Genomic DNA, 25,225 nt, shown 5'->3' with positions numbered 1-25,225 from the left:
CCTAAAATGTGTTTGACTATGTTAATGTGATTATCTAAAAAGAAGTTAATTAGCTTTTTGTCAACTATCTATTAGAGGATTTTCTTAATATACTTTGTGTTTTTTTTTAACATAATCCCTGTTCCGTATGTGCAAAACTGTTGCAGCTCAGCTTATGATTTTGAGGCTTCACTGGGACCAGACTTTGTTTTTTCCTTCCTCCCTATTCTCTAGAGACTGATGATTTGGGAGTTTTGAGGGATTCATTGCCGTTCAGATCAAGAGGAACCATTCTCCTAAGGAATTACCTTGATCTGTGTCCCAGGGGGGGATGTGTTAAGACAGAGCTGCGAAATATACTCAGGGCACACCAAGAATAACTGGTTCTCGGAAATGTCAAAATTTGAGGGGAGCCTCTTTGCCCCCCTGGTTGTGTCTGTGGAAACGTAAGTGTTGAAGTTAAGAGGAGAAAATAAAACTTTCAGTGCAAAGGAATCTAACCATGTAAGCGTGTCTATCTCTGATCAACAGAATATCTATCTATGGATGGTTACTGACCTACTGGTGACATCTCAGGGACACTGGCTCTATATGGTCCCTCCAGGAATTTTGGCTCATTGTCGTTGATATCTTGAACCTTAATTACAAATTCTGATTCGGGCTCGAGGGGCCTATTGGTGTCGATGTCAACAGCCTGGGCGCGTAGGGTGTAGTAAGGCTTCTCCTCCCTGTCAAGGCTCCTTAAGGCATGGATATCCCCTGTTGTTTGGTCAATTGTGAAAATGGAGCCAGCCCCGTCTCCGGAGAGAGTGTACTTCACACCACTGTCCCCACTATCGAGGTCAGTGTGCAGCTGCAAGACAAAAGAGGGATAAGACAGGTTGAGTGCAAACATTGGCACAGATAATGATTCATTGAAAGCACAAGGGAAGAGCTGTCAAAGAACACTATTTCACAAAGTGTGTCAAGGAAACTGACTGTGCATCATAGAGCAAATTCTTGTCTCGGCAAAGAGCTGCAAAACACTAAGTCATGAGAAAAATAAAATGATCGTACTTTCAGAGCGTTTCACAGATTAATGAGGCTAAATCTCTCATAAATAATGTATTCTCTCTGTGCAATTACACTGTGGTGATAACTCTTCAATACCCTGGACCCGTTTCCATCCATGCATGCTCTAAACTGTTGTCTTATTTGAGAAAGGAGTTCTCAAAGTCGCATAGATCAGACTGTAAAACTCTAGGCAAATACTCCATAAGAACTGCTTTTAATACTTCACCTTGCAGCCGAGGTCTGTGACCAGATGACTCTCGGCACAGTTGTAATACCAACACTCAACAGCCAAAGAACATCTTTGTTAATATAGATCCAGGGCCAGCAGCTCTCTTTGCTTTGTGCAAGACAAACACATTCTGGGATGGTGGCAGAAAGCCTATTGACATAGTTATGTTTACCTCCCCCGGGGAGATCACTCGTACAATTCAAAGCCTTTTAAATATTTAAGGGCTCTAATGCAATGTAATCATCGCCATATATGGATATGGATTTTTGCCTTCTTATCAAGGACATGGGAATTTCTGTTGAACAGGAGTCTTATTCCAGGTGATAAGAACAGATATTTAAAGCTCTGTAGCAAGGGAATACAAAGTAAACAGCTAAATAGAGAACATGCGAGTGGGATCCAGGTATACCTCAACAAAATGATGCTTGTTTGCTATATCCTTGCTCCAAAATGATGGAACGAGATACACACTGAAACCTGATTCCACTCGACATTGGCGAATAAAATATACAAATAAATAAATGCCCACTTTACCCATCACGTAGAATACCGTATTCAAAGTGAATGTACTTGCAGGATCCTTCCTTTTTGAATCGTCATGCACTTATTGGAAGTTTGTTTTGGATAAGAGCATCAGCTTAATGTAATGTGACATGCTAGCTCCAGAAAACATGGTTATTTTTTGTCTTTCAGAAAAGCATCCATATCTTGCATAATTCTACACTTTGAATTTGGGGAAACTTTGGGTAAGTGAATCACTGAATGACACTTTTTTGGGAATAATTCAGTCTTTCATTGTTGTTTACCCCACATGCAAAGATGAGTCTATCGTTTTCACATGGACATATTTCCTGTGAATTTCGATGGTAATTGCAACAAGAGAGAGAATAAGACCATTTGAGATGATGCAAATAATTCTCCATAGGATACAGTTAAAAACAACCCAGGACAGGCAGGCTCTAGCAAAAACACATTGGGAGTAATTGGTGATTCAGTGCAAATTGCCCTGTTCACACAAGGATAGCATTGCATTATGAGACGCTCACCCATGGTGCATTATTCATTGCTATTCAAATGTGCTAAACTTATTTTTGGTGCATGCCCCTTGTTGGGTGAAAACTAGCTCCCATAACATTTTATGCAATGAGCACAAAATTAAACATGTAGATTATGTATTGTCCACATAAACACTGTGAAAATAATAACTTGGCAATAATATTTGGCAAAAGTAGGCTACAAACTAATCTGTATTTACTCAGATAGATAGGAAAGTGTAGGCAGGTAAAGCAATATTATTATTGCTAGGGGAACATTGGTGAAGATTACATTTTTACAGCGGAAGGTCAATATATGCAGTGCCATAGAACATAACAATTCTTACAGCTTCTCATAATTAACATGTCCAGGCTCGTTATCCGGAAAGTAACAATATACCCTTTTCCTCAGTGAGTGCATCTATTGATGCTTTTGCGAGACAAAAGAAGGAAACGAGGGAACGACGATGCATTTCACTTCCTAATTGGAACTGCACATCGCAGCTGTGCAATTTGGGGGTTTCCTCATTTCCAGGAAGAGCCTGCCGTGCAGGTGGATGCAGTGCCTTTGAAATGTTTGAACACTGCATGCGTTATTTATCAGCCAAGAAACGCTACAAAAACGAACGTCTCCGGGTATTGTGAGCTGTAAGGTTGGTTATCTAGAGTACATTCCATGATAAAGTTAACTTTAACTTTAATTCTTACTTATTTTTATTGTCATTTTTATTCAAAGCTAAGAAAACTTTTCTGAACTAGTTTAAAGCCACGCAGTGGATGCTGCCATTGCTTTGGAAGCGGAGCTAGCTTTAGCTGCTCACCTGGACAGATGTAAACACATTTTGAAAACACATTTTACCTGTCCTGTGGTCTGAACAAAAAAAAGTGTTTCTCCAACAGAACAACACGGAGGAGAAGCAGATTTAGAAGGTGCCATGTCCGCGTATTCCCGGTGCGCTTTGGACAGCTTTGAACATGGCTATGGCCTGGAGAGTTTGTGACTTCAAAAGTAGGAAATGGCTATTTTGTTTTATCCTGTGCTGTGGTGAGGGATCTTCCTGGACTTTTTCTAATGCACTGTCAGGTAAACAGCCGCCGTGCTGTTCATTATTCCCCTGTTTGCTACTGTATTACATTTGTTGTAGCAGTAGGCTATATGTGTGTGTGTGTGAGTGCATGTGGGCTGGGCGATAATTTATTACGATGTATTGACTGTCAGTGGAAGTGTATGTTGATAATACGATCACAGCAGTATTGTATCAAAGCATATTTTAAGCATCTGCATCAAAATGAAGTATTGACTTTGTCTGATGTAATGTAGTGCAACACAACTTATATCATTCTACATCCATTTCAAATGAACGTGACATTGAATACATTTCACATACTAGTACAATACTTATTTCAAACATAACCTATTGCCCAGTCTGATGTGATTGAAGGTGTGTACACACTGTATACACAGGCAAGGGACATGCTATTCTATTTCATATTCCATTCTATATCACTCTTGCTCAACTCTGCTGCTTGGTTGCTGGCCGCTGTGCTACTCATTTGCCATCACAAATCCTTTATCACAATGTATGTTTGAATGATATGTCTTTTCCTCCAACAATGCACCTCTCCTAACATGCTGTGAATCTTAGACATTGTGTTACACATGCAAAACATTTTGTATATGGATAGGGTTTCTAATTCTTTGCCCACAGATGGAATTGTGGACTGCATGACGGATTTGACACGCGTCCCCTCACTTCTTTTCTGTTGTGAATGCCTCCTTGCTATTATACTGTGTTGGTCGCCGTACCACAAATATGTGAACGTATGTATGGCGTGGTTTTGTCCCATGTACTGTATGTGGGTTGGTGATGCTTGGTTCTTGTGGAATGATTTTCTGTTCATGGCTAAATTGAAACATTGGGTGAAAAGGCTTTGAGTGGTGGTTGTTTTTGACTTTAGTTTAAACAGTTAAATATTGAAGTGATATAATGATTTATGCTGGTTTGTAGTGGTTTACTTCTGTAATGTAGTTGGACTGATTTCAGTAGAAAAGCCTTTGATAGCAGGTTGGAAATGGATGCTGTGACGGATTTGTTCATCAAAACGTGTCACTGCACCACAAGTACACAACGCCTCCAACACATCTTCTTTCCACATCCATACATTGCTTGATTTGATTGTTTTCTATTCTGATCTTTTCAATGCTGCTTGGGCATCTTGCCATTTCCTGGAATCTGTACCTCCAGCTTGCCTGTGTATATATATGTGTGTGTGTGTGTGTGTGTGTGTGTGTGTGTGGGATTTTTGGAGTAATGATCATAGTTATCCATCATATGAAATGGCTATAGGTGAGGCTGCAGAGCAATAACTAGTCAGCCTCATCAAGCCTTATGTGATGAAACTCTTTACAACTTGAGTTGTTGTCGATGTGAGTCTTTCTGTTTTAATCGCAAACATTTGAAACTTGCAACTGGTAAATGTTTAAAAACAAGCTAACCAAAGGGTTTGTTGTTTTATGCTATGAATACAGAAAACTGCTTTTTCTGTTGCGTCAAATGAAAGAGGAGTTCAATTGAGGGCCTTTTGGCTGCCAGCGCTTTGGTTAAGACGTTCTTGCCCTCAGGTGATCCCTGGAAACTTGTGCCTCCAGGATTGCCCTTGTTTTGAATGAAACACTGTGCATTGCAGTGCATTTTGTTTTCTTCAGATAGTAATAGGGGATCCTGCAACAAAAGTAGCTGTTCTGTGTCTCCGTTCATGTATTATCCGCGTTGATTTCTATTGCTTTGTAATCCTGTAATCTCTTGCAATCCATTCATATGATCCCCAGCATCATTTGTACTAGATTGTTAGTTTTGTTCTATTAGGCAGATGACATGACAATACCAGTGAACAACTATCTCATTCATAAGCACCATGAAAGTTGGTATGTTCTTTTGCTCTCGGCATAGAGAGATCAGAGTTGCATATGGGCTGCTGCAACAATGTAGGCTAGCTTTAATAGGGTTCACAATCTTTTACTTTGTAGACCGGGCCAAGAAAAACACGCTGCTCACACAAATATATGCTCCCTTTCTGTTGAGAATTCACAATACAGTGGCATACAGATAGTGATTGCATTATTATTCAATATGTTTGTCCTAATCTGTCACCGACTGCTGAAGGAGAAAATAGCAAACCCTTAACAATGAATGTATCTTGTAGAGCTGAATCAACATCTTTCTGACACACTGCTTTTAAATAATCAAACATTGGGTCTGTGCCACATGTTGGGACTGGCAATATATTTTTTAAGTGTTTATGGTAGTTTACATCATACCCTTTTCATTTAAATAACACTATATTGAAAACTAATCAAGCTGTTCAGTTCTCATAATCATCAACACACAATACTGGATTAGTATACTTTGTAATGGTGGAAGGCTCCTATTCTGAATAAATTACCCCTTTGTATGTATTAGCAATGGGGTGTTTGTATTCAGTTACACTTTGATTGACAAGAAAAGGAAAATATAACAACTTGAAGCATATTTTTCTCATTTGCAGGTTATTCAATAGAAGTACCCAGGAGAGGCACCTGCAAATTATTCATAACTGCAACATTTAAGATGAAAAAGAAATGCAAATGCAATTATAAAAAAGAATAGGCCTCATTATTTATAAATGAAAGTTAACAGATATAATTAAATATTCTATTAATGTAACAATTGTAATCAATTATGAAATAATATGGGGAAGTGGTCAAGGTTTATTTTTTTCAAACCACAAAACAGTCAGTGGGCTCAATAGAAGAGAGGCAGATTACTGTTACCACTGCAGAAATACAAGGAAACAAATGTCCATTCTTCTACCAAAACAATAGTTCACAATAAGTTTAAATCAACAACGTAGAGACTATGCATTAAGGATACAAATGATGCCTAACTGAAAACATTTGGATAACATAAAACCTTAGTAGAATGACTAAGAGCAGACCCAAAGAGACATATGATGATTTGGTTGTTTTGAGACCGTCTTTACACTCCATTTTTCATGAAGGGCATAATTAGCAAGAGGCATTGCTCAAGCTAGCAGTTGACGTGGCAGCTATAAAAAGAAACAGGTAGTGGTGTCGAAGTGAAATAGGAATCTTGATACCATCAGAACAGGCACCATCTGTTTGAATAATTATGTTTGCATGAGTTTTTCAAGACTGTTAAACAGGACTTTGTTTCATGAGGCTGTTGTTGCTCAACCACATTTTGCCAGGTTTATGCCTTTTTTATATACAGGCTTTAGACTTTATAAGATGCAAAGCCATGACATATCATTTCCAGTGTTTTTCAAAACAAATATCAAGCCTATTACTCATCTGCTAATTGTGAACAATGCTTCTTTTGGCTTAAGCTACACAAATGCTGGTGCAAATGAGAACGATGTTGGCTGATGTATACTTGCAGTGGCAGAGTAACATAGTTAGGATAGTGATTGTGCTGTGCAGGGAATTATTGGCTCTGAGAGAGAGGGGTGTTCCCTGTTCCTGTCAGGATTTGCAGCACATGGTCCCTCATTGGCTATGCAGTAAACACGCATATTGATTAATTTGAGTGATTTCACGGGAGAATGTAACCAACCTCTGTAGAAAATGCTGTAATTGGATTTCTGCAGCCGGGATTATATGGAGCTCCTCTCAGGAATGCATATGGTGGCCACAACTCTTTGCTGATAGCAAGCCGACATTGTTCCTTGAACAGCCAAGCCACCTTGCACCAGTCAAGTACCTTAACAGATCAGTGAACAATCTGAAAAGGGTTAGAGTGTTCATGCTCCAATCATTTATAAGTTCAGTTAAATATCTGTCCTGATTTTGCCATGTAGAGTCCAACTTTAAATGAGATAGCCTTTTATAGTTTGTGTTCTTCAACATGTAATCCATGTGTCCTGTTTCTCCTTTTTTTAAGGGAAAATTACACAAAAGTGAGGATTCCACAGTATGTCTATATTATTGCTACACAAAACAAAAATCCGGTTTATTTTTTCTGCTGCAGTCTGATTCTGAGTATAACTCGCAACCATAAGAATGCATCTTGTTCTGCACCTTGTTAAAGCACCGATAGTTTCCAAGAACCTCATAAAAAAATGCCCTTAGCGCTGCCAAAAGACAGTTTTTGTGACATTTATTATTCTTTGAAAGATCTATTGAAATAAATATGTTGTGCTGTTAATCAGTCTGAATTCTTCTGTATCCTTGGTGCTGTGTATGCATCCTTGGACCCACTGCTGTCTTCACTCTACTTTTAGGCTGCTATTCATTATTAGGTCTGAAAATACCTTTCAATCAAGCAACCATTCATACACTGTCCTACGAACCCAGTAGTGTGGTGACAGTAAGTTGACATTTGAATGGTGTAGGTGTCTCCAAGTTAGTGGCTTGTGCCATGCCGTACCACATCATCACTGCCGGTTGCATGGTAAAGTTTTCCAAGCTAGTCCACTGGTGAGTTGCTGATAGGAAGAGAACGCTGTGTCAAATGCTGCCAGCTTATTATAGCTGATCGATATTGGCTTGCGAGTCATTTATTTGCTGCTGACAGCTTGGAGCTTGCTATCTGGGTTGTGTCATGTCTCAGTCAGGTAATAGGGATGGAGGGAAAATGCACACACACACACACATAGGAAGCTATACTGCAGCTAGATATGCAACCACAGACGAGGTAGAAATGTGTGTTTGTGTACGTGAAAGGGAGACGAAACCATATGTGATAGACTGCCAGATATAGACAAGGGTGTGTGACGACAAGTATTACCGTTTTCACCTCTGAATATATTCAGTGCGATTCACGTATGACTTGCAATTGTAAGGATGCATTCACAACGTGTCGTTGTTGATTTAACTGTAACATATGCACACAGTCTGACACAATAATGAGATGCATGACAACTAAGCATATTTATCATACATCACATATGTGTTTCCATGTGAGGTTACATACCAGATAACATGGTGTAAGAATGATTTTGACATATCACATTAATGTACATGATTGTTATTGATCTTAGAAACTAGGGTTAAGGCTTGATTCCCTTTCCTCATATCTCACTTGATTAAACAATATAGTGATATTGATACAACATGCAGAATGCAATTTTCTTCCCAGAATCCCCACAATATTGCCCATCAATGTCAAGGAACAAATGGAAAATGTTGACCGGGGTAATAAGTGATACTGATCGTCGCATTAGCACACAGTTTGGAAATATTATCCAGGCAATTCGTCCATTACCCATAAGGACAAAATATATGAAATATATTACTTTGGCAGGACAGATGAATGGCGTCATTAGCTTTTATTTCAGATGTTCTTTCCTGAATTTCCCGCAACATTCATCATCAACATACATTACAATTGTAAAGGCCCTCAACCTCTTAATATGTTCTAACGAGTGGCTGGATCACTGGGAAACCTCATGCAAACCCTCTAGGAGAGCAATCCTTTCCAATTACTCAGAAGTTGACAGTGAATTACTTGGGCAATACTTTTTCTAGATGAATGTAGAGTTATCAGCATTCTAAAAAAGAGGGTTTACTCACATTTTACAAAATCCACACCAATACTGCGGTTTGTTTATCAGCAATCAGACATGCTTATATCATTTCTATTAATTCCATATATTAATAATATAGTCGAGGGCCATGTAATTGCTGATACATCAATGGTGTGCCATATTACACATCTCAGTGATTGCAGCATTGTTGTTTCAGTGACTACATTAGACGTGCTTTATGGATGGTATGATTATTGTTTTTCATTTTGCTCAACCCTGTTAACTTTAGGTCACTGATTAGACCTCGGCCTGCAAAGCAATTACATTATGAAACCTGTGATCTTGGTGTCAAAGTTAATTAGCTGCTGTTATTGTAGTCAGCCCCTCCTCAAGTATCTTTTTAAAACATTGGCTATCATCTCCCTAGACAAGTTTGCTGCTTTTTCATTCAGGTTTTCATGCATTTTACAGCTAAATTGAAAAGCATTTAAACCTAGCCATATTCAACAAGGTGTGTCACATTATCACTAGTACGCTGGTGGATTTCATATGGCCAGGTGATTGAATCTCTCTCTTTGTTGGGCCTGGTGCATGGGTCTTGTTGAAGCATTTTTTATGTCCTTCTTATAGGTCCTCATTGAAAGATTACATTGCAGGCTCCACATCAGTAATAAATCTCAGCCAGGTGTGAGGTGGGGCAGAGAGGGAGAGCCATCAATAACAATAGGGATGGTCATTCCCTGTCGGGCAGGAAGCGAGGGAATAAACAAGTTGTAGGAGAAACGGGCCTGCCCTTTCTAGCAAAAGTGGTTTATTGACTTGTATTTAAATGAGCGACCTTTTGTTCGTGAGTGTGTGGAACGGGGCATTGGAGCATGCCGCTGCATGCCGTTGCATGCTCTGTATTGTGAAAAGGGTACTGAGCTTTTTTTTTTGCTCCTTTACTTTTATAGGACCTAAGTGTGACTGTCTAAATTGATTGGATTTGTCTTTAACCTTCATTGCATGAACTGTTATTGGGAAGGTTTTTGCTTTGTGAACTTAATGGCTGGAGTTTTTGTTATGCTTCTGATTCCCTTAACTGCCTTTTCCTTGCCAAGTGTATAATTTAAAGTCCCCTTTTTAAGGGTTTTGATCACTGCCTTGCTATAATGTCCCTATTACCTGTATTTAAAAAAGCATGGTTGTGTGGTGTTGATCTCAGTGGGCGGTAATATGCTGGAATCCATTTGTAGATATTTCTTCAAAATTCAGATGGACTGTGAATCTGGAGACCAGGTTGTCAATACTACCCTCATTAAGGAGATGGCAAAGTAATAATTATAATGTATTTGTCATGCTCCAAAATGAGAAGCAACGCTCCTGTTTAAGTGGTTTCTAAATGCCCATTTATCGTAATTTCTGGGTAAATATGTCAAACAGCAATTCATGACCACTATGTTCAACCTGAGAGTGCAATGATGTAAGAAAGAAATGGTAAAAAATAGCTCCTGAACACAGCTAAGAGTTTAATAGAGAGTGAGAGGAAGCAGCTTGGCTTGATGTACAACCACACCACTAATGGAAGAGTTTTCCTGCAGATAATCACTGCTCAGCATAGGAACGGCCTCAGCATTATCTAATTGTGAGCGCTCAGGGTTGTTACATTTACCCCCATAAGCCTTCTGGGCTTTAATTGCTAATCTGCAATAATGTGGTTGTTTTCCACAGGAGATTGTCAGACACTCACAACATGGAGGCTTGTAATAAATGTGCAATCTGAGGGCTCAAAGTGATTTCTAATCTATATGTTTCAGAGGACATTTTTCAAGAGACAGTTATACAATTACAATGGTTGATTATTTAGTTATTGTTGCGTTGTCCTTTCGAGTAACACAGCTTTGTGTTTCTCTCAGAAGAGCAGCCTCAAAATAAGCTTAATCAGGATACATCTTTTATAATCACCCTGTCTTTTAATAGACCATTGAGACATTGTGATTCTTTGTTAAAAATGAAGTATGCCTTACTTAGCAATTGCATTTCACTTTGCCCTCTAGCAAGGACCTAGAGCAGAAGCTTCCTCTTAAATGCGTACAGTAGGGACTATTAGCGGCGGTAAACTTATTCCTGAGTCTTGTCTTATTTGCACCTTAGAGAGCAAAGAGGATGACAACAAAGAATGGTTTGTAGGTTGCAGCTCCTAAATATTACTGTACTAATGTTCCCTGCCTGATCAAGAAGAGGCTATATAAACTCTGGCATAAATATATTAAGATTTAGTGATAGTGTGTGTAAAATCAATAGGAATATATTACTACTACTGGTTATTTTTCACAGTTTTTTGTTCCCAAATTAGGTTGCATTCATACAATGGTTTAACAGCCAGAGTCTTAATGTATCCTCTGTTATAATGGACTCGCACCATAACACCAAAATAAGTGAAAATGCAGACATGGCATATTTTTATATTGGTGTCAAAGAAAAAGAGAAGTGTTGCTTAGCTTGCACTCCTTAATCTGAAATGGATCACAGCATGGGAAGATGTGTGTATTGTAGTATGTCTTTCTCTGCACAGTACTAAGGTGCTCACATAAAACAAAGGCATTATGTTGGTGCTTTGAGAAGCATGATGTCATATACCTACACATCGGTTGTGGTTGAATTTGATCGTGATGGCTCATCATTCATAAACTGAGAACTAGCTAGTTAATTTCTACAGGATAATTTGAATGATGGTGAATTTTTGTCTTTAAACTCGAATGCTTGAGTTCAATTTACTTAAGGATCTGAGTTGATGCTTATTTTGTTCAACCCCCTTTGGTGTCCGAACGCCAACCAGGGACTTGGGTCCTGAGCAGTGGTACCTGAAAAATAACTGTACACCACACTGCTACATGCACACTTATAAAGTTAGTGCTAACTTCATATCATGGCAATTGTTTAGACAACTCTCTATTTAATGCACAGTTGTATAATGGTGAAAGCGTTTGGTATCAAGAAGCATTAGCTAATTATGTTTGTGGTGTGGAGATGGATCTAATGAATGTGTACATCCTGTGGTTGGTTTTGGTTCACTGCAGTCCAAGACACAGTCTGACATTCACAAGGACAACATCTGCCGTCGCTACAAGCAACCACTGGTGCATTCTGGCAATATTCACCTGGTAATAGGCAGACTACTTGATCCGTAACACTGGTACTCCAAGGCTCCACTCCATAGTCAGTGGTTGACCCCTCTCCCCTCTTTCTCCTCTATATTTTACATTGCATTATCTATGCTGTCATAACTGGTAACATTACTGCAATAATGTATTACAATCACACCTATACAGGCAAACATTCAACTAACCTGTATCTGTTTGCAGGTTGGGATATGCTTTAAAGCTGACTTTGAACAGGAGCAGTTTACTAATGCCCCTCTGTAGAGGGCACTGCCTTATGGTAATAAAATTACCATCAGTTTAATAGACAATTAAAAAATAATTGATATTGCACCTCAAAGTTCCCTTAATGTTAATACACCTTGCAATAGTTTAAGAGTAGGGCACTACAGCCCCCGTGTGCTGGGCCCTGTGCCAATTAATTGATAAATAAATAATAAACGTTTTATTTGCAAATGAACCATGACTGCTGAATCCCCTCAACATTAACACACACATGTCTATATGCCCTTTTATGCTTTTAGAGTAAGGTTTTAAAGGAGATGTTTCTCCTCAGTCACTGAGAAGAGTTCGTGCTCATATGTTAGCCTTATCCTATTAATCATTTTCATACTTCTTTATCATTTCAGAAAGACTCTTGCCACTGAAAGCAGCAGTCACTTGAGACGCTATAGCTCTTTTACCCGAGGGTCACTGAATAGAAATCATGTTTACACTCTAGAGTGAATACATTACCTCAATTAGGCATTGATGTATTATAGGGCAAGCATCCATTGCACGAAGACTCATGGTCCATTAGAGTTCATTTATGTGCCTTGAAAATAAAACTGTTGCCCTGACAGGCTCTGTGAAAGTACTTGATAACTCTCTGGAAGACGTGCCACTAACACTCTGGCAGTCTCCGTTGAGCGTCCATCCTGCGACAGCTACACGCTTTATGCAGTAAAGCCTTTCCCTTAAGATTGTCCCAACAAAGGTCCGAGGATCTCCTCTCCAAATGCTTTTCACATGGCAGAGAATCAGTCAATTATTTTGAAGCAGTGCAGCAGCTCAGGATTAAGTGATTTAAGAGTGCAGCAGACGGCAGCCAACCCCCCCACCCCCCCTCCCTCCCTCCCTCCTTGCTTTTAGCCTCAGACTTCCACAAACAGTGTGGCTCGTCAGGGCTGATTGCAGCGGTACTCGGGCAGATAAGTCAATCTTACTATTATCCTAGGTAAGCTAGGAGTAACAAATTACAACTTTAGCCTTAAACCCCAGCAGAGTTTACTTCTTGAGCCACAGCAGAGAATAAAATAAATCACTACACTAAAACAGCCATGGCCCAGGTTTGAAGCAGGACAAAAACAAGAGTGTCTGATGGCGTGCGTATCGATCTCAGTCCGGATTCAGTTCAGGCTATCGGGCCGCTCTGCTGTCTTTTTATTGCTGTCAGCATCGCCCCTGGCTCATAACTATGATGTCCTGACAGCTTTACAAGGACTGTAATTCAAATGTGTTGATACCAGGTCATCGATTCTCTCACCACTTTAATGTCATGTGTGTCTGGCTGGCCTAACCTAGAAATGCTCAGCTCCATTAGCATCTATAGATTTCTTCCCAGTTATAACTTAGATCACTAACCAACAGCGGCAGTTTTACTACAAGAGCATTATTAGATTGAAACGGTGAGGCTTAGCTGCAGCAGCGCAATGAAAGACGGTTGTGGCAGTGGTGCAGTGTAGGTGTACTCCTTCTTAGTTAGTTTGAAAGAGAGTCTTAATATATTGTCACACAGTTTATATACATGAATAAATGATAAACATATCGTGGAATTGTATGTAGGTAATAGTGCCCACCAGAGTAGTTGTGAACTTATTCAAAGTATTCCAAAGTTTTATCTGTCATGTGCACAATAGCTACTGTTGGCAGGGACACTGATAATACCCAGGCTCCTTCAGCAGAACAATGTATGATAAACTTGAAATAAAACCAAAAGACAAAATAGTAAAACAGTGCAATGGGCAAAATCGTCCAAGGTATTTGGGGTATAAGAACAATATGTAAACATAAGATAAAGGGGAATGAAATACATTAGAGTAGCAGGAATACTGTGATCATATGTGGATAGGAGGGCTATGTTCAATTAACAGTGTGAAAGTCTTTAGTCTGAACATATGGTAGATAAATGATACTCTATATAACAAAGCTTCTGTGCCTTTCTCCTACTTTATCTCCCTCATATTCTGTTGCTCCCTCCATTTACCACAAATTCAATTTCTTCGAAGCTCCTTACTTTGTGATTTATGACTCCTCCCGCCCCATTAAAAGATGAAATGCAATCTTTTTTACCTTGCCCACGTACTGCGGGTCTGACCCCATGTACTCCTCCAGTACAAAGAACTGGTTCCACACCCAGCCCCTTTTGACCCGCTGAAATCCAGCCGCCCCATTCCTCATCGGGCCCACCAAGCTCTTGGCGTGCTCCCTCCCCGTCCTGCTCCGTCCCAGTGGCGGTGAAGGGGGACGTAAAGAAGAGACTGAGCCTTCGTCGACAAGAATCCAAAGGAACAGCAGCAGGCAGTTCCTTGTTAGCATTGGCGATCTGTGAGGTTCAGGTCCCCAAGATAAAGTCCAGTGATGATAGCTGAGCCACGCTGAAACAACTGGTGAGGGAGGTGATGGGGAATGGATTAGGTGGAGGGCTGGTCCTGTGCCCAAAAAGAAGTCAGGAACCCAGTCAGAGATTTATGGAGCTTATCACCTGAAGGAGAGAAAAGAGAAGAAAGGTTGGATTTAAATTTTGCTTTTAGATCTAATGGCACACATGGTCACTCAGCATTTTGTTTATGAATACTGATGGCGTAGAATTTCCTAGCTCATATTCCTCATTGGTTTAATTTTTAACTGTTCGTTGACAAATTATTGTACCGACATTCTCAAATTTTATATATATATATATATAATGATTTGCCTTGTGATAGATTACCTCTACACTAGACAATTGTCTTTGATAAATACTCTTTACCAAATGTCGTCTCAGACATTCAAAGCATTTTTTTAAATGAAGTTTTGAATATCTGTTATTATTTATGACACCATCACAACAAAACAAAACAAAAAAAACAATCTTTCAGCAAAATCCTCAATCTGGAAATAAAGTTTGTGTTGGTAATCGACTTTCTTTAATGAATTTATAGAAGAAATAAAAGTGATTATTCTGCCCAGTGACAGATTCCACTTCAATAGACTGTTGTCATTGATGTATACTCTTTACCAATAGTCTTTTCTGACATTCAAAGTTTCTATTGAGCTTCTATTTGATTCAAATTAAGTTTTGAATATCTGTAGTGGTTATTTATGACAGCTTCATAACAGAAATGACCAAATCTTCAATTTTGAAAAAAAAAGCGTTTTTATACTTTAGCTAACGTATCAGTTTATTTTCAGTTATTAGGTGTCAACTGAGGACTGTATTTGTGTTTGACAGGGAGAGATAACATGGACCCATTTTTTGTGCAAGTTATTAATAAACAGAGCTCTTAACTATTCCGTACAATCCCATAATTATCTAGATCACTTGTCAGAAGTGAAAAAACACTGTGCCACACACCTGTCAGTGTAACTGCGATTGCTTCTAAAGGTTAAGCGGTTGCTCAGAAGCTCTCAAGTTTTGTTTCACAAACATGTCATAGAATTTTTAATCAAACTTGTCAGAAAGTTGTATCAAATGGAGATGAACCCTTTTTCAAAGGACACAGATGTGCAGTTGTTACGTCAGTTAAAGGCATCCGTCTGAAGATGTAGCATGATGCTTTGGCACTTCATATATCAAACTGACATGTGTACTGTATGAGATGTCAGTGCAAAAAGCCTGCTCACCATGATTTCTTTAAGATGCTCTGCTTTCTCTCAGACATCACTCTGGTGAGAAGCAGATTTGACAACCAATGGCCACAGGAGATTGTTTTGCTTGCTGCTGCATGTCACTTGACTGACATACATTCAATGAGAGTCAACTCCTACGGAAGATTACTAATATATAATCCAGATGACAGACGAGCCGCTGAATATTTAATTTGCTTTCTTCCAATAGGCTTTGTTTATGTCTTCAAGTGGTTCGGTGGAAGTACCAATGAGCTAAAAGATGGATGGCATGTCGTGTCATGAGCCAGTGATTTTTGCATGCATGAGTTAACCACAAATGTAGTGAAAAAAAACATGAATATATTATTACAATTTTGAAACAAGTCATCCCTATTTTTTGCAATAGATTATTTTTTTTAACAGAAATTGGACCATTTGTTGGTCCACTTTGAATAAGTTACCCTCATACAATGTTTTATTTTACAATTTCTGTTCTACAAGCAAACAGCAATACATATTCTACACATTGGGGACTTAAGTGCTGTGGATAAAGGTAGACTATATGTAAAATCTACAATATTCAAGAGATTCACCAATAATAATTAATGTCAGGTGAACTTTGTTTGACAGGCAACACCATTTTCGTCATTAAGATGACTAAATTGTAATTTCCTAATTACAAATCATTCATTACACAGCCTAATGCATAGAAGACAAAGACATATTCGGGAAGCAACCCAATTTGTTAAGCCTCATTCATTATTGCGCAAACAGCTTTTGCCCTGCTGCTGTTTACACCTTGTTTACAAGCCTGACTAGTACCATATCACCGCTAAAGCATTCACTTCTGGCCTCGTTACGAGACACACTTAATTGTGCTGAAAACAGGAGAAGGGAACCCCAAATGGTTAGGATGAACAATGGACCTAATGGGTTCCACACCTGGTTTATTGTTCCTTTCTCCCTCCTAATGCACTTATGAGCTGTACAGTAATGGAAGACAGCATGCCTCTAATTTCATAACCGGGGCCCTCATTGACATCATTGTCTTTGATTAATTATACAGACTTGGAACATCGGCTTCAACGGGAGATTACTTCAACAAGGTTATGCCGTGCACCCCGATCCATTTATTCTCTCTGTCACCGCAGTATCTTAAAAGTCAAAACTGATCTGCAAAGTTCTCCGTGCAAAATTGGCAGGAACTATCTTGACACGGGTCGGACATGCCTCTCCTGCAGGTCACTCCTCATTTAGCATTGACATAATGGAAAATGACGTGTTCCCATAATTCCTGCAAAATCATGCCTCTGCCACTGTACGGCTCCGAGAGGGCTTGATGCATATTTTATGAGATAAGTTCATTAGCATGTGTCGAGCTCCGGTTGTGAGCCTTGACCTGTGTGTCGTCTTCAGATAACACGACACAGTGGGCTGACAGCATTCTCACACATCACCTTCAATAATCAAATAACATATGGCTCGCCGATCTGCTGCTGCAGATTACCTCCCACCAGAGACTCCCACAGAAAGTTATGAGGCGTCAAGGCTGCCATAAACATGACAAACAAATAAGTAAGCATTGACTTCTGGAATGAAGGGGAGAAATGAGTCATCTGGGTCAAGCACTGTTTTGCATATCCTTTCATTTCTTTCTTTAACAACTACATTGTTTTGCATTGTGAAGTCATTCAGATAAGTCCTATTTGCTTTAACATTTAAACAGTTGTTGTTCAGGTTAGAGCAGAAGCATATAGATAAGAAAGGGAAGGTGCTCTGCATTTATTGGCTAATGACAACTTTTTCACGCTTTACTAGTATGTAAACAATCGTCTAATGATTATGTACTCATGGTTGTTTACCCTTTAGGGGCTGCGGTAGAGCAAACAGGAGAACACAGTAATATAATGTGCATATATACGATATGTCATCTTTGACATGTCATAAATTAAAGAAGATGAAGTTTGGAAACGAGATAACGGACTTTCAGATGGGATGTGTCGTTGTGAACATGTGTTTCCACTCTAAGGCTGCTTCTTGGTAAAGAACCTACTGGGTTTATTTACGTGACAATAGTTTTGAGTTAAAAAAATGGATGCAGAAGTTTCAACATTATGTAATCCTCTCAAATATAAGCACATCGACATTAAACTGCATTCATCAGTCCCACAATTTAACAGTAATACATCATCAAATGAAGCATTGCATTTGCATTGAATCAATATGGATGAATGCACTTCTATTTTTTCTGACTTTACAATCTACAGACCTTATTTGAACAGAGCACAGTAGGAGACAAGTTATTTTCTTCATTATGAACTATATCTTTAAACAACAAATCCCTGTGTTTTTCTTCCCAAAATGTAATGATTCCAGTTCATGTGTTACATTTCTGAGTACAGCCCAGTATGAAGTATCCAGTATCATGTTTGAGCAGATTGTTCTGAAGACGTTTGTAGACGCACTGAAGCCTCCAATCACATAAACAGATGTGTTGAGTTCAGCGCTGTCACCAAAGTGATCAAGACAGTCGCCTCACTTGAATTACAGCTTTGACTGATGAGATGTGTGTGCTCAGGGTGAGGAGATAAGGGAAACAGTGTGGGCCAGACAGGGAAATCACTCTGAAGACATTGTTTTTGCACAGCTAAGGCCAACGACTGTAATATCATTGAAGCCCATCAGGGGAAGTGTAGGAGGAGAGAAGTGTAGGTGGAAGCAAGGTAATGAAAATGGGAGCAGCAACACAGCTGGCCAGTCAAGCTAAATAACCAAAGAACACCTCATGCGTAGGTTATAGCACTACCAAAGTAATGAATTGCAAATCAAAAGGCTCCGTTAGTTACAGACAACTTTGAGTCATTAAAGATGCAACTTTGGCTTTAACCATTTTAAAGGGAAAGGTTTTTGTGTATGACTCGCTGCTAGATGCATAGCACCACAGCGGAGTGCTGTTGTGTTAGGAAGAGAAAGATCATTTAGCCCATTTTTGAAATGTTCTTTTATGATTTTGTGTTTAAGGGCTGCTTGCATGCATCGCACCAAGCTGTAAGAAGCATAACAGTTGGTTCCTTGAACACTAGACTCATTAATATGATTTAATGAGTCGTCTTCCCCACTTTTTTCTTGCATCCCACGCACATTATGTTTGGGGAGAGCCAAATGATGCCTTCCACTCACATGTCTGTGCAGTTGTTAATTTTGGTGCTGGGTATGCCATGATGTAGGCACACTACGATTCAGGTTTTACAAAGCCTATTGCACTTTTCTGTCTTATTTTGTCCAACCCTTCTGTTTGTGTCTCAGTTTACACACTACAGTGCTTTTGAACACCAGCAAATCACTTTAAATGAGCCAACTTGCTGAAAAACAGATGCAGCCATAAATAACCGTGATGATTTTAAAGAGATGATTCCACCATTGACTGCCAGTACAACATTTTCTAAACCATAGATTTGTCCTGTTGAAGAACACTTCTATCTTTCATTGAGTTCATTAGAACACTACAACAGTAAGCCAAAACACATCTTTTTAATAGTGATAAATGGCAACCACTCCTGTTGCCAAGGCTATTTCTGTGATAAATGTGTGTTGATGCTTACTTTGCTATAGTGCTATGTCGGCAGAACAGGACTGGATAGAGCCTTTGCACAGGGTTTTAGTCATGTTGGAGTCACTGATAATATAAGAAATCTCTAAATCATCAAATGTTGTTTTCATGCCAGTTAACATGAATGAGTGACTCTGATTCCTGACACCTGCATTGGCAAACACTAACCTGGTTCCCTAATACATCACTAGTTTCAGGAATGTGTTAAAAATGGTAATATTGTGACAAGGGAATGTCAGAAAGCTTGGCAAGTCTCACAATGCAAGACAAATATGACAAGGTTAAGTTTGTCACAGCAACACAAGAGACACATGTCAATTTGTCTCTTTTATATATTTTCAAAATGAAATGACTGTCAATCCATCACTTCTCTTTTTTCACTTTGACATCTTTCCGCTGGTGAGATTGGTATCAACCTAAACCCTTACCAATTGAGTTCTTATTCCGCATGAACAGAAATCAACAGCAGAGTGGGCTTATTCACCGTTATTTAATTTTAAATTAATAATCTTTATTTAGCTGTCTTTTGTATTTTAATCTACCACTGCAACTGTTTTCATTTTGACAAAATCGCTGACTCATTTATATATTATTTTATCAGGCCTGTAGCCTGGGGAGTCACCATATTGAACTACCAGTTCACACACAGGCCTGAATAGTTTTTCTATAATCATACAAAATATTACAGTATTTTTGTTTTAAATCTACAACTGGTAAAACATCCTTTCCCATACATGTTCTATAGCCTTATGATCCAGGGTTTAGCTATCTTTTCTCAGGTCTTGGATATAGGAAGTTTTGACAGCTACAAATATTCAGAGTCAGAGACATGCCAGATCTGATTGTGAGGCAGTGAAAGACCTAGATGAGATGAGGCAGCACTGTTTCCTTCAGGCAGCTATGGAGCACCATTGGTGCACAGGCAGCGGCTGTCATCCAGTCAGACGGTTCTCCAGCATGTCGGGCTACAACTTATTCTGACCCTGCAACCTCTGCTGCTTCAGAACGAGACTCTTCTCTCAATGAGGGCCGGAGTGTTCCTTCCCATGTCATTTTGTGCTCTTAGGACTCGTCCTTGTGCTCTTCTTTTATCAAAGACTGTCATTGCTCTTTAAATGTATTCAATGTCTGACCCTCCTTGTTTAGAACATATGTTATTGCTGGGTGATAAAACAATTTTGAAATGATTGCAACCCTCGTTTTACCTTCTCACAATATCTTCCCTCGTACTGGGATTCATGAAAAAGTAGTAGTAGATATAAACCGACAACTAATGGTTCCTCAGTTCAATTTTGTCCACCCTTCATATCAATGAGTACATACACTCCCTGAGATGCTCTATCACCTTGGGAATAATACAGCAATGATGAAAAATAAATTAGTCCTATGTCCTGCTGAAGGAAGGTTGCCTCTCTGTTCAAAAATGAACTTTTCCCCCCTGAAGAAATGGCAGGCTTAGCTGTAGAGACAAAACTGGCCTGAGGCGATGAAAAAGCTCCACACTGACTCAGCTCTCCCTAGTGTGATCACGTCTGGATCCCCTGCCAAAAAAAAAGTATGATGCAACAGATATTGCTCCAATGAAAGGTTACGATTAAAAACGCAACATACATACAACTTCAGATCAGCACTCAGGATTTAAATGATGGATTTTGTCTTTAGAGCTGCTGGGTGCTGTGGATAATCTGTGACATATTGTACACTCACACACATACAAAAAAAGAACCAAAACACAAGCCCTGAAGGCGGAGCGGCTCAACATTGATGTCGTGTTCGTGTTTGAGTCGGTGCTGCTGCTGTTCTTCGAACTGAACGAATGTGCATTACAGTGTGAGGTGTGAATGTCAAGAGATTTTATCTTGACTATGAACCCAAGAGCTAAATTAACAGTAGGGGAATTGGATTTCCCTGCTACTACAGTGTGTGCAGTGCAAACTCACAACATGCCCCCGTCCCCCGCTGCTATAGTTTGAACAAAAAAAAAGACTAACTTGAAGGCTGAATTCTGAACCCTCTTGTTTTGTTACAGAGAGTGTAATTAAATTCTCTTGAAAGCAACGTCAACTATTGACAGAGGAGGTTATGGGGGTCAAGCAGACTAAAGAAATACAGATAGTATTGAGTAAAGCAGCTGCTCTTAACTGTAAAGACTCGAACAAAACCGCATGAAATCAAAACAGCTGATCACTGCTCGCACAAAAAGCACTTTCACTTAAATAAATGTGTGAAAGATGGTGATCGATAGAACCAATCTCCATGAATTAGAAACTTAAACACTTCACAAAAAAAATCTAAGGTGGCATATTTTAATTGGCTATGGATCATGGGCTTACTATTTTTCACGCTGCTCAACTGCTAACATTTTAATCTTCATAAAACATATAAATGCATAACATGTATTCAGGAAGTTATTCTACAGAAGTATGGTATGCTTTTGAAACGTGTCATGCACAGTACATAACTTAAAGGTCTGGACAATTGATATATGCAAGGCCACCACTGTGTTTCCTGGCAACTGAAACAGTGACAGCTGATGACATAATGCTGTTAATTTGACGACAATATGGCAGGATTAGCTACACAGACTTGATCATATCAGAGGCAAAATATAGAGTCAGCAAGCACCTAGTCAATGTCAGACAAATGTACTTTGACTATAAACTTTTGTTGAGGTTGTAGGTAATTCATATAGAAGAGCAATCAGCTGTTGCTGGATCACTGTAAAGCCACCTTGAAGGCTGAGATTGAGCCAACTAAGTCAGTATGGCGTTGATCCAGTACAGATCATAAGTGTTGCTTTTATAAGTATTTCTATTTTTTTTTCAATGGGTATTGTGAATGGATAACTTTTAGGTATCTTCCTTTAGTGACCTTCATCAGTCATTTGCACAGCTGAAACTTTATGACAGAACAATTGATGTTCTGCAAGATGGCCTCTTTATCACAGCCGAGCAGCTTTTGCCTATTACAGCTGTTGTCTTCTCCTAATTACCCTGATCTAATAAGTGCATTTGCTTGCTGCGACAGACATATATCCCCAACTATTATGACTGTCATTATCCGGGCGCAGCATTTCCCAGCCAACGTGTTTCCCACTTTTGCTTAATTAGACATTGCTAAATGTTAACAGATAAAGCTCGGGCGAGCAAGTCAGCTCGCGTTCAGATTCACACCCAGGCTGAGCAGATGGCAATAAATTAGAGATGAGAGAGACGGGGGGAGAGAGAGACGGAGAGAGAGGGAGAGATAATGGGCAGTGGCCTAAGCAATTTCTGAATTCCTATTTTTTCTTGTGGCAGAGAAACAACCAACCATATGTGCTCTTGTGGCAGTTTTGAGGTGCCAGTCCTTTTTCTAATCAACAAAACTGGAGCTTATTATATGAACACACCCCCTCTTTCTTGTAATTTTCAGAATTTGATGCTTTAGTTATGCTATAAACTTCAAATAATTGCTGCTATTCATGGCTGCTTTTAATATTCTATCTTTTTTTCAATGTTTATAGAACAAATGCTTCTCCACTCAGCCTTTGTGTCCTTATGTTGATGCAGTAGACATAAAGGGGTCATTTCAGACTGATATATATAACTCTACCTAGGTTGTTGTAGTGAAACATCTTGCAATCTGATTCCACTCAAAGATATGAATGATGAGTTTTTCTTTATTCTGATCCACTGAAGCTTAAATATGTCTAACATGCTCAGCTTTGCAGTCTGCAGAATGCCAGTAGACTCTCACAGCTCAGGGTTTGGTATGAGGTTCTTATAAGCCACAAGTCTACCTTTATCGGTCTTCAGAAATAAAAACGTGTTTGTTCTAACTTTATATTTGATAATACGGTATGGAGAAACGGCAGATAGTGGCCCCGCTGTGCTGCGATGCAAAGTTCTCTCAACTTAAAGAAGTAAAGTTATGGCTGAATACATTTTCCCTAACTTGTGTTCAGTTTCTCTCCTTTTGTTCACATTTTCACCGCCACGGTAATGACTACAGTCGACGGGGGGATTCTCGCCCTGTGCAAGCCTTATTTATTTGATTATTTGAGACAGCTCTTATGCGAAGAAGCTCGGTGAAGCTTAATTAAGTGGCTCTGATGCTGCGGATCCGTCACTTCTTACGATTTGATGATGGGGGAGAACTGAAAACAAATTAAGCCCTTTGGTACGCACTATTGACAAACAATGTGGTACTCATGAATATGAAAATCAGCACTTAGAGTGATGTGTGGCAAACGCCTGACTTAAATACAGTATTTCTCTAATATGATATACATATTTTATTCATTTGTATGGAGAACAAGTTTGAGAAATAATGATACAAGTTCTAAATATTATGACCTGGCATTGTTATTGCTAATTTTCAGTACACTTCAAAAGATGACATCTTCAAACAATGGCACTGAAGACATTATATACTGTAACTGTACATTGTGTAAAGCTCACATTCATACATAGTCATGTGTTCTGTACTGTATTAGCTGTTGTTTTTCAGTATGGAAGTTGAGCACGTGTTTCCATACAGATTCACCTGGAGTGTTTAACTTAATAATTGTATTCAAAATACAACCACATTAGTCTCTTTTTCAGAGCAACATTCATCACCATGGTTTTTGTATTACGACAGTAATCTAAATGCAAATTTCAACTGTCCCTTTTCCACCAGGATGATGCTCCTGGCACAGCATATGCACTAGAATTGTTTTCTCCCTTTTTATTCTACCTCTGTACCATTGAGATCTTACCTGGAATCAAGACTGCTTATCATGTTGCCATAATGTAAATACAAATCTGTCAGTATTCAAACACAAATAAGGCCTTACCGTTTGTCTGCATCTACAAAGCTTAACAGTTGGTAAAACTGAAGGGGTGACTAAAGAGGCGGAAACTATACAAATCTAAATAATCATATTACAGGGGTCAAGCATCAGCTGAGTCATGTATTCATTGTGGTACTCTTTGATGTTCATTTTAAATGTGATCAAGTTAGTTCCAAATAGTCCTTTTTTAATAAAAATCTCTTCTCAGGGATTTTCTGCCTTTAGCATTTGGACTTTAATGAAAGTTTTGTAGAGTTTTCTTACTCAAGGTTTCAGTGTAGTAACTCCTAATACACACTATACACACTGTCTGCACACAGTGTGATGCCACAGCTATCCTGGATGCACTGATATGGATTTGTGGCAGTGAAAGGCTTCATCATCCCTGTTTTCCTGCTTGCCCCTGCCATCAATTTCTCGGGCATGGATATAGTCCTGAGTGACACCTGGTGAGTTGCACTCTCCTATCAACGCTCTTCCTCAGAGCCGTTAATACATCCATGAGCGTTCCTGTCCTCGTCTAACTCTAAACCCACGTGTTGGTGGTCTCATACCAATAAACCCCCTCCGCACGTTGTTACTTTGGCATTGCCAATCAACCGTACTTTGTGGTCAAAAGCGGCTGCTTTGGCCTCTGTTTTTCATCTCCTATTCATCAGAGGAGTTAAGGATGGGGAATAGCAGTATCCACATCATTCACTTCACCGTCTATGCAACATTTGTCCAGAATGAAACCCTCATCATGAGCTTAAATGACAAAATAAGTTTTAGGTTGCAAGATCTGTGCCTCAAGGTCAGTATATTCAAGGCTCAGACCTTAATGCCAAATCCTGGCCTGAGCCAGTCAAAAGAAAGCTGGACCTGCAGAGAAATGAACAGATCAATACAAGGTTAAAACCGTTAGGGCAGTAAAATAGCTAATTCAGACTGCCTGCTGCAGGTGTATAGGGTTGAGGATATTCAGGCACACTCTGAATTATTTTTACATTTACT

General features: G+C 39.3%; 1 protein-coding gene across 1 annotated transcript in view; it reads right to left on the bottom strand.

The window, feature by feature from the left end:
• Positions 1–25,225, bottom strand: part of LOC134883891 (cadherin-12-like) — a 79,234-nt gene that overhangs the window by 37,464 nt on the left and 16,545 nt on the right. Inside the window, exons 2-3 of the mRNA XM_063912379.1 lie at positions 14,292–14,703; positions 538–832 (exon numbers count right to left, since the gene is read on the bottom strand). Coding sequence (XP_063768449.1) covers positions 538–832; positions 14,292–14,537 — 541 coding nt within the window. The 5' untranslated portion in view covers positions 14,538–14,703. The remainder of the gene's footprint in view (positions 1–537; positions 833–14,291; positions 14,704–25,225) is intronic.

Source organism: Eleginops maclovinus, chromosome 21, assembly GCF_036324505.1.
Source record: "Eleginops maclovinus isolate JMC-PN-2008 ecotype Puerto Natales chromosome 21, JC_Emac_rtc_rv5, whole genome shotgun sequence".
NCBI lineage: Eukaryota > Metazoa > Chordata > Actinopteri > Perciformes > Eleginopidae > Eleginops > Eleginops maclovinus.
Note: the sequence above shows the minus strand (reverse complement) of the source record. Positions and strands in the feature narration are given on the sequence as shown.